At 37.1% G+C, this 13,733-nt stretch overlaps 1 protein-coding gene across 7 annotated transcripts in view; it reads left to right on the top strand.

Moving 5' to 3' along the window:
* TRMT1L (tRNA methyltransferase 1L) overlaps positions 1-13,733 on the top strand; it is a 40,683-nt gene that overhangs the window by 17,255 nt on the left and 9,695 nt on the right. For 6 of the 7 annotated variants that reach the window (XM_081492219.1, XM_081492216.1, XM_081492217.1 and 3 more), the window contains 3 exons: positions 1,819-2,068; positions 2,471-2,683; positions 4,196-4,386. In XM_081492219.1, the coding sequence (XP_081348345.1) occupies positions 1,819-2,068; positions 2,471-2,683; positions 4,196-4,386 (654 nt within the window). Of the gene's footprint in view, positions 1-1,818; positions 2,069-2,470; positions 2,684-4,195; positions 4,387-4,501; positions 4,564-13,733 lie in introns of all 7 variants that reach the window. The other variant, XR_014054361.1, reaches the window with a different exon arrangement.

Consider the following 13,733-nt stretch of genomic DNA (forward strand, 5'->3'; position numbering starts at 1 on the left):
CAGTATTCTTGCCTGGAAAATCCCATGGACAAAGGAGCCTATTGGGCTACAGTCCATAGGGTCTCATGAAGTCAGATATGACTGAAGTGACTTAACATGCAGCAGCATACCTACACTGGATACTATATATGTTTCTTTACAGTGGAGTCATTTTATTTTGTTTTTTCCCCCTCTAGTTTTGTTGAGATATAATCAACATATATAACATTGTGTATGTTTTAGGTATACAACATAATGATTAGCTATATGCATGTATTGATCAAAAAAGTTTAAATCCATCTCTTCACATAGTTATAGATTTTTCCCCCTTTTGATGAGATCTGCTTGCTTAGTCAGTTTCAAATAAACAGTATTGTTAACTGTAATTTCCCTGCTGTACATTTTATCCCCAGAACATATTTCTGTTATAACTGCAAGTTTGTCCCCTTTGACTACATTCATTCAGTTCTCCCACGCCTCTAGTCTCCTCCTCTGGCAGCCTCAAGTATGATCTCCATTTCTGTGATTTGGGTTTTTTTTTTAGATTCCATGTATAATTTAAATCATACGGTATTTGGCTTTCTCTGACATATTTCACTTAGTGTAATACTTTCAAGGTCCATCTGTGTTGTCTGAAATGGCAGGATTGCCTTCTGTTTATGGCTGAATGGTATTCTGTTGGGTGTATATATATACCACATGTTCTTTATTCATTCATCCATTGATGGATACTTCAGTTGTGTCCATGTCTTGGCTCTTATAAATAATACTGCAATGAATTACTCCTCTTTTTTTACCTCAAACATTAAAATTATTGTTTAGGAAGATCTTTTCATCCTTTTCTTTTTAATGTGCCTTTGTTAACTTAAATAAAGCTCATAGCAGTCATTTTGCTTGTTTCCTCATCTCTAAAATGTAGATATTAGAACTTATTTCACAAGCTTATCTTAAGAATAGGAAAATAAATGTAAAGACAATGGCACATAGTAGATGTTAGATTTTTTACGTTAATGAAGCACGTGTATGCAGGAGACGGTCAATCCTTCCAGGAAACCGGGTTTTTCTACTCCATATTGGCTAGGCTCGTGTCACCATCTCCCACTTTGCAGTGAATGTCCCTTATGACTCAAATCCAGTAGGGATAGAAAATCTGTGAGAAGGGCCCTCTTGGTTTCAGTTCCTCTTGATCATTTGCTTACACATACAAAGCTGTTTTTCACTCACAATGATGCTGTTGTGCAGTATTTGAAAAACACTAGTCCAGGAAAGTTGTTTTCATATTTTGGTGTATTAGAGTAAGCTTCAGCAGGACGAATTCCATCTTCCCATCTTCCTTTCAAGTAGAGTAACCCCACTCTTACTCATATTGTATATTGGATTTCTCTGTAAGATTTCATTTGAAAAAAAAGTATTCCATTGTAAGAAGAAAGAAAAAAAATCCTATTAAACCCCAAATAAAGATTATACATAGATATTTTATTTGAACATGGATTATAGAACAGTTTTTTAAGAACTATTAATGGAAATCTACAGGATACATTTTCTTGTGGTAAATCTTAAGAGGCATTTCACTGAAAAAGTAGAATAAGAATTACTTTTGAAATTACTAAGATTTTGAAATATTTATTTATATTCTTTATTTTGGAGAAGGAAATGGCAACCCACTCCAGTGTTCTTGCCTGGAGAATCCCAGGGACGGGGGAGCCTGGTGGGCTGCCGTCTATGGGGTCGCACAGAGTCGGACACGACTGAAGTGACTTAGCAGCATTCTTTATTTTTATTATACTGTTTTTATTCTTTATAATTTAAAAACCCATTTTTCTTCCAATTTCTCCTAAGGGATAATGGGATTACAATGGGCAAAACATCTCGGAAATGCAGTCAAGGTTACAATTAATGATTTGAATGAAAACTCTGTGACGTTGATTCAGGAGAACTGCCATTTAAACAAATTGAAAGTGGTTGTGGACAGTAAGGAAAAGGAAGAAAGGGACGATATTCTGGAAGAAGGAGAGGAAAACCTTGGTAATATTAAGGTGACCAAAATGGATGCCAATGTACTAATGCATTTGAGATCTTTTGATTTCATGTAAGTGAAAAATTATTTCTGTCACTTTCTAAACTGACTTGGATTTGAAGGGAGGCAGGGTAGAGAGGGGACCGTTAAAAATTAAGATAGTTTGTCATTGTTTATTTATTTAAATTAATACAATATCTTGGCATTGGCTTAAGGAATGCCATAAGAGCACTTTCTAGCATTTGAAGTAAAATGCCTGGGCCTGACAACTTTTCTCTAAGCATGTTTTATTTTCACGAGTCTAAGATATCATATGATCCTTTCATTGCTTCCTTTAAAAACATAGTTATGTGTTTAAAATAGATTTATGAAGTACTTTTGAATCCATGCAACTTTATCATTAGAAATATGGCAATGGTATGATGTTGGATACTAGTATGATTTTAAATATGTCCATATTCTTTCTGGTTTTAGACACCTAGATCCTTTTGGAACATCTGTGAACTATCTTGATTCTGCATTCAGAAATATAAGAAACCTTGGCATAGTGTCAGTGACTTCTACAGATATCAGTTCTTTATATGCCAAGGCACAACACGTTGCCCGGCGTCACTACGGCTGTAATATTGTCCGAACTGAATATTACAAGGAGCTAGCTGCAAGAATTGTTGTAGCTGCAGTGGCAAGGTACCAAATGGCCAACAGTGTCCTTTGTATGTCTGAGTATATGATAGAAAGAAATAATATTACAAGAAGTGCTTATTTCATTCTTCAAAATATGCACAAAATACAAATTCTGTATTTCGTATATGTGATCTTGATTTTTTTGGAAATCTTATGTGGTATGTTAGAATTTTATTTAAAAGCTTGTGCCCAAAATAGTTTACTCTCCACTTTAAAATGTTATTTAAATAAAGTAGTAAGAAAGAAAAAATGAAAGTTAATTTCAAATCATTTTGTTTCAACAAACATAGGGTAGATATAGGGTAATAGCACCACAAAAAGGGAAAGCAAAAATTGATCTTAGATTTAAAAATTATCATTATTTAATGTCCATTTCATCTTATCTTACTTATTTTTGTAGTTTGAAAAAAATGATGGCTTATAAATTTGATTCTGTGAAATGATCTCACCTGTAAAACAAAAAGTTCTGTTTTTCATCAGACTTTCTAAACAATTGAAGAAAGGAAGACTTTTGAGCACCCATTTTATGCATAAAGTTATGCTAGAGGAATAGTAATAATATAATCTCAATGAATATTAAGATTACAGATCATTACATCTGGCTCTGTCACTAATGCCAGCACCAGTTTCACAGCATTTAGATTGAAATTCTTACCTCAGCAAAAATCCAGGTTATTAGACTTCATAAACCTTTAGGATTATTCCTAAATAACTAAAACCTCTGATGTTCACTTGGTACATGCCAAGGACCTACTGTACATACTTTAAAATGTTTATAATGTAACAGCAAATTCAAAGCAGTACATACAGACCAAGTTAGTGTACAACTGTAGAGGGAAAACTGAGTACATAAATGGTGTATCAAGTAGAATTTAATACAAACGTATATAAACGTAATAATGGCAAGGACTTTGCTTATTCATTTTTTACCAGCTGTTCGGCAGCTAGCATACTTCCCTGCATGTATTTAGTACTCAGTAAGCATACATTATTTGGAAGAAGCTTTTATAGAAAAAAGTAGGTAAAGAGAAAGAAAGATGGTTGTGATGACAAGAAACAAAGTGACATTAGAAACCAAAGAATATTGAGAAGATCTCATAAAGGAAAATGGTTGGATGGCATCACCAACTCAATGGACATGGGTTTGGGTGGACTCCAGGAGTTGGTGATGGACAGGGAGGCCTGGCGTGCTGCGGTTCATGGGGTCGCAAAGAGTCGGACACGACTGGGTGGCTGAACTGAACTGAACTGAGCTAAAAGCCTGCCAAGCATCCTATAATTTCCTGTGTTTCAGTTTGTGTAAAAGTTATAGTATATAGTGTATATGTTTTATATATCTTTTAAATATATCTTTTTTATGTATCTTTTAAAACCACTGCTACAAAGAGTTAAATTTTTCTTATTTTCCCATAACCCTTCCATAGTGTATGTACTGTCCAAGTTAATATGGTCAATATAATGCCAAACAAAGGAAAATGATAAGCTCCCAAAATAACTTAAAAATTTTTTTTCCAGAGCTGCAGCCCGATGTAACAAAGGAATAGAAGTACTGTTTGCAGTGGCTCTGGAACATTTTGTGTTGGTTGTTGTGAGAGTTTTGAGGGGGCCAACTTCTGCAGATGAAACAGCCAAGAAGATTCAGTACCTAATCCATTGTCAGTGGTGTGAAGAGAGAATTTTTCAGAAGGATGGTAATATGGTGGAAGGTAAATGCAAGTTTCTTTTGACTGTATATTGTGTTGAATTTATATGTAAGCCTCCAATGAATAAGCCTTTATCACATCCCTAATTTATACATATTGTTGTCCTTTGATTTTAAAGATTACAGTGCTAACTTTATTTCCTATACTGGATTTCCTTTCATCAACAGACAAGACATTCGTGTGAGTTCATTAAAGTCATTTACTCATTATAATTTATGCTCTCTAGCCATGCCTTCTGTTGAAACGTCTAGAAATAACTTAGTTTCCACTGTCACTAATTTTAGGAACATTAAGTCAGATTATTTCTTTGTTTAGGATGTTTCAAATCATTAATTTTATAAAAATAATGGTCATGTTTCTGACTGAGTATAAAAGCCATCAGTTATAAAACTCATCCAGTAAATATTTATTGAGCCTCTACTATATGCCAGGCCTGGGGAATCAAGGGAAAAAGATGTGGCATGTGCCCTCATCAAGCTGTTTCTATTTTGCTTTTCTGGGACATAGAAACAGTTGCCCATTGTTTTCTGTTAGCTTCATAGCATTTTTGAAATGTGCATTTTTAAGAACTCTTTATATAGTAGAATTTAACCCTCATGGTATGATACGATAGTTGCAGATATTTTTTCTCATTTTGTCACTTGTGTTTGCATCTTTTTTTTATTCTTTCATGCAGACATTTTTCATTGTTTCTGTTGTCAAGTTAATCAGATGCTTAATGTACTCTGAATTTTGTCTGTAGTTGCAAAAAGCTTTCCAATCATAAATTATTCAGAGAAGGTTATGTTTTATTGACTAGGTCACCTCTTGTCCACTTATTTGAGAATACCATATTTATCTTACACTAAAATCCCACATGGATTTGAATTTGTTTTTAGATTTTCTGTTCTGTTCCAGTGGTTGGATGTTTGTTCATTCATTCCCTTCTACTCCTTTTGGTGTTGTTTAATATCTGTTAAGGCAGTCTCTTCTCAGAGCTCTATTTTCAAAGTGTTCTGACATTGGATCCTTTTTTGCTTAATGAAAAATAAATAAATAAACCAGTTGGTAGTTTATCTTGACCACATCGGATTAAGGAGGAGATGTGGTTTTTTTTTTTTCTTGTTTTTAAATTAGTTTATTTATCTATTTTTTAAATTTAAAATATTGTATTTCTTTTGCCATACATTGACATGAATCCACCATGGGTGTACATGTTTTCCCCTTCCAGAACCCCCCTCCTACCTACCTCCCCATCCCATCCCTCCAGGTCATCCCATTGCACCAGCCCCGAGCACCCTGTATCATGCATCGAACCTAGACTGGCGATTCATTTCACATATGATAATTTACATGCTTCAATGCCATCCTCCCATATCATCCCACCCTCTCCCTCTCCCACAGAGTCCATAATACTGTTCTATTTATCTGTGTCTCTTTTCATGTCTCACATATGGTGTTATCTTTACCAATTAACTAAATACCATCTATATGTGTTAGTGTACTGTATTGGTGTTTTTCTTTCTGGCTTACTTCATTCTGTATAATAGGCTCCAGTTTCATCCACCTCATTAGAACTGATTCGCATGTATTCTTTTTAATGGCTGAGTAATATTCCATTGTGTATATGTACCACAGCTTCCTTATCCATTCGTCTGCTGATGGACATCTAGGTTGCTTCCATGTCCTGGCTATTGTAAACAGTGCTGCAGTGAACATTGGGGTACACGTGTCTCTTTCAATTCTGGTTTCCTCAGTGTGTATGCCCAGCAGTGGGATTGCTGGGTCGTATGGCAGTTCTATTTCCAGTTTTTTGAGGAATCTCCACACTGTTCTCCATAGTGGCTGTACTAGTTTGCATTCCCACCAACAGTGTAAGAGGGTTCCCTTTTCTCCACACCCTCTCCAGCATTTATTGCTTGTAGTCTTTTGAATAGCAGCCATTCTGACTGGCGTGAAATGGTACCTCATTGTGGTTTTGATTTGCATTTCTCTAATAATGAGTGATGTTGAGCATCTTTTCATGTGTTTGTTAGCCATCTGTATGTCTTCTTTGGAGAAGTGTCTGTTTAGTTCTTTGGCCCACTATTTGATTGGGTTGTTTATTTTTCTGGAATTGAGCTGCAGGAGTTGCTTGTATATTTTTGGGATTAATTCTTTGTCCGTTGCTTCGTTTGCTATTATTTTCTCCCATTCCGAAGGCTGTCTTTTCACTTTGCTTATAGTTTCCTTTGTTGTGCAAAAGCTTTTAATTTTAATTAGGTCCCATTTGTTTATTTTTGCTTTTATTTCCAATATTCTGGGAGGTGGGTCATAGAGGATCCTGCTGTAATTTATGGTGGAGAGTGTTTTGCCTATGTTTTCTTCTAGGAGTTTTATAGTTTCTGGTCTTACATTTAGATCTTTAATCCATTTTGAGTTTATTTTTGTGTATGGTGTTAGAAACTGTTCTAGTTTCATTCTTTTACAAGTGGTTGACCGGTTTTCCCAGCACCACTTGTTAAAGAGATTGTCTTTTCTCCATTGTATATTCTTGCCTCCTTTGCCAAAGATAAGGTGTCCATAGGTGCGTGGATTTATCTCTGGGCTTTCTATTTTGTTCCATTGATCTGTATTTCTGTCCTTGTGCCAGTACCATACTGTCTTGATGACTGTGGCTTTGTAGTAGAGCCTGAAGTCAGGCAGGTTGATTCCTCCAGTTCCATTCTTCTTTCTCAAGATTGCTTTGGCTATTCGAGGTTTTTTGTATTTCCATACAAATTGTGAAATTATTTGTTCTAGTTCTCTGAAGAATACTGTTGGTAGCTTGATAGGGATTGCATTGAATCTATGGATTGCTTTGGGTAGTATACTCATTTTCACTATATTGATTCTTCTGATCCATGAACACAGTATATTTCTCCATCTATTTGTGTCCTCTTTGATTTCTTTCACCAGTGTTTTATAGTTTTCTATATACAGGTCTTTTGTTTCTTTAGGTAGATATGTTCCTAAGTATTTTATTCTTTTCGTTGCAATGGTGAATGGAATTGTTTCCTTAATTGCTCTTTCTGATTTCTTGTTGTTAGTGTATAGGAATGCAAGGGATTTCTGTGTGTTAATTTTATATCCTGCAACTTTACTATATTCATTGATGAAGCTTCCTAAGAACCCACTGTGCTTTTCTTCGGTCCAGATACTTCTGCTACAGTGCTCGCTGATAGTAGGAATGGAGGACATCCTGTCATATTCCTTTGTTTGAGTTCTCTCTGGTGCTTTCTGATTTGTGCATGAAGCTGAGATACCTAACATTTATTTACCCAGTCAGCACTTTGACTATATCATTACAGTGCCTTCTGGCTTCTATTATTTCTGATTAAAAGTTAGCCATTAGTTGTATTGTTGTTCCCTTGTACTTAACACTTGGTGCTTTCAAGATTCTTTTTGTAGCTTTCAGCAGTTTGGTTATAATATGTCTAAGTGGGTCTCTTTGTGCTTATCCTCCTTGGAATTCAGAGCTTCTTAGGGCCAGAGGTATTTGTTTTTTTATCAAATTTGGGGCACTATTTTGCTTCTCCAAACTAAAGCTTTATCACTTCAAACTGGATACAAATATCTTCTGTAACCTACTAATCATGGATTAAAGGAGTCATGTAATTGGCTGTTTCAAGTACAGTTTTCTAATCAATCCCTTTAACAGTTGTCCTAGAACTACTCTAGCTCGGCATTCATCTTTGCTTTTTAGATTCATATACACCCTAGGCTATTTCTGCCTTTAATATCTATTCCCTCCAGTGTGGTTTTCTTCCAGTAGTACTATCTCTCAGCTTATAAGCTTTCAGCAAGTACTGAATGATTGGGATGTATGATGACTTATCTTCTTATTTTCTAGCAGTATTTAGGAATTATTCACAAAAATATTTTTTTCTGTCATTTCTAAAGATTTGGAATAAGAGAAGCCAACTCTAAATGCCCAGTCCACCATCCTAATCTTGGTTTAAATGCAACAGAGTCAGAAAGGGTATAGAATCCACTCTGTTTTTTAACATATAAATTTCATAAATAACTTTGATGAAACTTGGGAAAGTTTTGGTCCTCCTAGATAGATGGTATAGTGCCCTGTGGTTTCTTTTCTACTTTTTCCTAGTTTAATTTTCCTTTATGTAAGAAATAGTACACATCTTCAGTGTTTAAAAGGATATCATTAATGTGAGTTTCACCTCAATAAAAAAAAACCTCAGTGTTTCTTTTTACCTCATACCCCAGTGTTACTGATGGTATTCCTAGACTTAAAAATTATGAACCAGTTCTTTCTTACATGGAGATTTTTATCCTTTCATGTCTCACTATGAGTGTTTTACAATATCAGTCAGTCAGTCAGTTCAGTTGCTCAGTCGTGTCCAACTCTTTGTGACCCTGTGAACTACAGCACACCAGGCCTCCCTGTCCATCACCAACTCCCGGAGTTTACTCAAACTCATGTCCATTGAGTTGGTGATGCCATCCAACCATCTCATCCTCTGTCATTCCCTTCTCCTCCTGCCCTCAATCTTTCCCAGCATCAGGGTCTTTTCCAATGAGTCAGTTCTTCACATGAGGTGGCCAAAGTATTGGAGTTTCAGCTTCAACATCAGTCCTTCCAATGAACACCCAGGACTGATCTCCTTTAGGATGGACTGGTTGGATCTCCTTGCAGTCCAAGGGACCCTCAAGAGTCTTCTCCAACACCACAGTTCAAAAGCATCAATTCTTCGGCGCTCAGCTTTCTTTATAGTCCAACTCTCACATCCATACATGACTACTGGAAAAACCATAGCCTTGACTAGATGGACCTTTATTGGCAAAGTATAGTCTCTGCTTTTTAATATGCTGTCTAGGATGGTCATAACTTTTCTTCCAAGGAGTAAGCGTCTTTTAATTTCATGGCTGCAGTCACCATCTGCAGTGATTTTGGAGCCCAAAAAAATAAAGTCTGCCACTGTTTCCACTGTTTCCCCGTCTATTTCCCATGAAGTGATGGGACCAGACGCCATGATCTTAGTTTTCTGAATGTTGAGCTTTAAGCCAACTTTTTCACTCTCCTCTTTCACTTTCATCAAGAGGCTCTTTAGTTCTTCACTTTCTGCCATAAGGGTGGTGTCATCTGCATATCTGAGGTTATTGATATTTCTCCTGGCAATCTTGATTCCAGCTTGTGCTTCTTCCAGCCCAGCGTTGCTCATGATGTACTCTGCATGTAAGTTAAATAAGCAGGGTGATGGTATACAGCCTTGACGTACTCCTTTTCCTATTTGGAACCAGTCTGTTGTTCCGTGTCCAGTTCTAACTATTGCTTCCTGACCTGCATACAGGTTTCTCAAGAGGCAGGTCAGGTGGTCTGGTATTCCCATCTCTTTTAGAATTTTCCATAATTGTTGTGATCCTCACAGTCAAAGGCTTTGGCATCGTCAATAAAGCAGAAATAGATGTTTTTCTGGAACTCTCTTGCTTTCTCAATGATCCAGCGGATGTTGGCAATTTGATCTCTTGTTCCTCTGCCTTTTCTAAAACTGGCTTGAACATCTGAAAGTTCAGGGTTGGCGTATTGCTGAAGCCTGGCTTGGAGGATTTGGGGCATTACTTTACTAGCGTGTGAGATGAGTGCAATTGTGCGGTAGTTTGAGCATTCTTTGGCATTGCCTTTCTTTGCGATTGGAATGAAAACTGATCTTTTCCAGTCCTGTGGCCACTGCTGAGTTTTCCAAATTTGCTGACATATTGAGTGCAGCACCTTCACAGCATCATCTTTTAGGATTTGAAATAGCTCAGCTGGAATTCCATCACCTCCACTAGCTTTGTTTGTAGTGATGCTTCCTAAGGCCCACTTGACTTCACATTCCAGGATGTCTGGCTCTAGGTGAGTGATCACACCATGGTGTTTATCTGGGTCGCGAAAATCTTTTTTGTCTAGTTCTTCTGTGTATTCTTGCCCCCTCTTCTTAATATCTTCTGCTTCTGTTAGGTCCATACCATTTCTGTCCTTTATCGAGCCCATCTTTGCATGAAATTTTCCTTTGGTGTCTCTAATTTTCTTGAAGAGATCTCTAGTCTTTCCCATTCTATTGTTTTCCTCTATTTCTTTGCATTGATCGCTGAAGAAGGCTTTCTTATCTCTCCTTGCTATTCTTTGGAACTCTGCATTCAGATGGGAATATCTTTCCTTTTCTCCTTTGCTTTTTGCTTCTCTTCTTTTCACAGCTATTTGTAAGGCCTCCTCAGACAGCCACTTTGCTTTTTTGCATTTCATTTCCATGGGTATGGTCTTGATCCCTGTCTCCTGTACAGTGTCACTAACCTCCTTCCATAGTTCATCAGGCACTCTGTCTATCAGATCTAATCCTTTAAATCTATTTCTCACTTCTACTGTATAATCATAAGGGATTTGATTTAGGTCATACCTGAATGGTCTAGTGGGTTTCCCCACTTTCTTCAATTTCAGTCTGAATTTGGCAATAAGGAGTTCATGATCTGAGCCACAGTCAGCTCCCAGTCTTGTTTTTGCTGACTGTATAGAGCTTCTCCATCTTCGGCTGCTAAGAATATAATTAATCTGATTTTGGTGTTGGCCATCTGGTGATGTCCAGGTGTAGAGACTTCTCTTGTGTTGTTGGAAGAGGGTGTTTGCTATGACCAGTGTGTTCTTTTGGCAAAACTCTGTTGGCCTTTGCCCTGCTTCATTCTGTACTCCAAGGCCAAATTTCCTGTTACTCCAGGCATTTCATGACTTCCTATTCTTGCATTCCAGTCCCTTGTAATGAAAAGGACATCTTTTTTGGGTGTTAGTTCTAGAAGTTCTTGTAGGTCTTCATAGAACTGTAAGTTTCAGCTTCTTTAGCGGTACTGGTTGGGGCATAGAGTTGGATTACCGTGATATTGAATGGTTTGCCTTGAAAACGAACAGAGATCATTCTGTCGTTTTTGAGATTGTATCCAAGTACTGCGTTTCGGATTCTTCTGTTGACCACGATGGCTACTCCATTTCTTCTGAGGGATTCCTGCCCACAGTAGTAGATATAATAGTCATCTTGAGTTAAATTCACCCATTCCAGTCCATTTTAGTTCACTGATTCCTAGAATGTCGATGTTCACTCTTGCCATCTCCTGTTTGACCACTTCCAATTTGCCTTGATTCATGTACCTAACATTCCAGGTTCCTATGTAATATTGCTCTTTACAGCATCGGACCTTGCTTCTATCACCAGTGACATCCACAACTGGGTGTTGTTTTTGCTTTGGCTCCATCCCTTCATTCTTTCTGGAGTTATCTCTCCACTGATATCCAGGAGCATATTGAGCACCTACCGACCTGGGGAGTTCATCTTTCAGTGTCCTATCTTTTTGCCTTTTCATACTGTTCATGGGGTTCTCAAGGCAAGAATACTGAAGTGATTTCCCATTCCCTTCCATTGGACCACATTTTGTCAGAATTCTCCATGACCCGTCCATCTTGGGTGGCCCTACACAGCATGGCTCATAGTTTCATTGAGTTAGACAAGGCTGTGGTCCATGTGATCAGATTGGCTAGTTTTCTGTGATTGTGGTTTCAGTCTGTCTGCCCTCTGATGCCCTCTCTCAGCATCTACCATCTTACTGGGTTTTCTCTTACCTTGGACGTGGGGTATCTCTTGGCTGCTCCAGCAAAGCACAGCCGCTGCTCCTTACATCAGTGAGTAATTAAACTCAAATACACTCTGCTCAAATTTGATCCTGAATCTGTAAAAAACTTAACATCTTTCCTTCTCTTTCAGGAGTCCTTCATGTTGCTTTATAATTTTCGACTGTTACTACAGTTGTTGTTTTTTTTTTCTTTTAAAAAGTTGTTTTAAAATTGAAGAATATTTGATTTACACTGTTGTGTTCATTTCTGTTGTACAGCAAAGTGGCTCAGTTATACATGTATATATACTCTTTTTCACATTCTTTTCCGTTGTGGTTTATCCCGGGAGACTTGATATAGTTCCTTGTGCTAAACAGTAGGACCTTGTTTTCTATCCATTCTAAACGTAATAGTTTACATCTACTCACCCAAACTTCCAGTTCATCCCTCTCTTGCCACACATCTCAATGTCTGTGAGTCTGTTTCTGTTTTGTAGATAGCTTCATTTGTGCCATATTTTAGATTCCACATATAACTGGTATTATATGGAATTTGTCACTAGAGTATTTCTTTAATCAAACTTTTTAAAGGATTTTTGACTTAATAAATTACTATTAAGCAATATGAATTTTTTCCTGCAGTTTGTAATTATATAGGACTTACAGAGTATAAATGAGTATTTCTTTCTAAAAAGTCAGGTTAGAATTTTTTACGTTTATCAATTTGTAGTATACAATTTAAAAAGTCAAATAGTTCTGCATCTTATTAATAAAGTAATGATATCTGCCCCACTCCCTAAAGTAACCAGCTATTAATAAAAATCTCACAATTGTTTCTTCTGATATTTTAAGTCTCTAATGTTTGGTATCCTCCCTATTTCTAAGTTATATTGCCTATAACTTCCTTTCATGAAGAAGACTATTCAGCTCCTCAGGCCAGCTCAGTCACATGCATGTACTTCTCTCCAGTGTTGGCTTAATCAATATCCAGTGTTCATATTTTTATAAATATAAAAACATTGTTTATAAGTTGTATTAGTTATCTATCTGTGTGTAACAAATTACCTCAAAACTTAGTGGCTTAAAACAGCATTTATTATCTCAGTTTCTCTTGAGTGAAGAATCTGGGCATAGCTCAGCTGGGTCCATTAGCTAAGGGTCACTCACAAGGCTGCTGTCAAGGTGTTGGCTAGGGCTGCAGACATCAAGGCCTGCCTGGGGAAGGATCTGTTTACAAGCTCATTCACATGGTTATGACGTGGATGTAGGTTGTTATACTGAAGACCTGAGCACTTGTTGGCTGCTAAGAGGTGTTCTCAGTTCCTTGTCAAGTAGTCCTCTTCACAGAATAGCAGCTCACTTCATCGGAAAGAACCAGAGAAAGGGAGAGAGAAAAAGAGAAAATATTGCTGTATTCTAGTCACTGGAAATGAGTCTCCAGATCCAGTGATCTCACATTCAAGAGGTGGAGATTATAGAAGGGTATGAATACCAGGATAGAGGTATCATTGCTGCCTTTCTTAGAAGGCTGCTCCACAGAGATGAACCAGTTACAGTGCTGTAAACTGTTCAATTACGCGAATTAATCGTTACTATATATTTGTCACCTTTTGAGTGTGTATTACAATCCATAATACAGTTTCAGTGCTTCTGTGATTTTGGTTAAAAACAAATAACCTTTGGGTTTCATTTAATTCCGCTGGAGACAGTCCTCCTCCTCTAGTTTGGGTTGTTTGTTTCTAAGTCGGCCAAAAGCT

This window comes from Giraffa tippelskirchi, chromosome 5 (assembly GCF_054371585.1).
Source record: "Giraffa tippelskirchi isolate mGirTip1 chromosome 5, T2T-mGirTip1v1.2.pri, whole genome shotgun sequence".
In the NCBI taxonomy this organism is placed as follows: domain Eukaryota; kingdom Metazoa; phylum Chordata; class Mammalia; order Artiodactyla; family Giraffidae; genus Giraffa; species Giraffa tippelskirchi.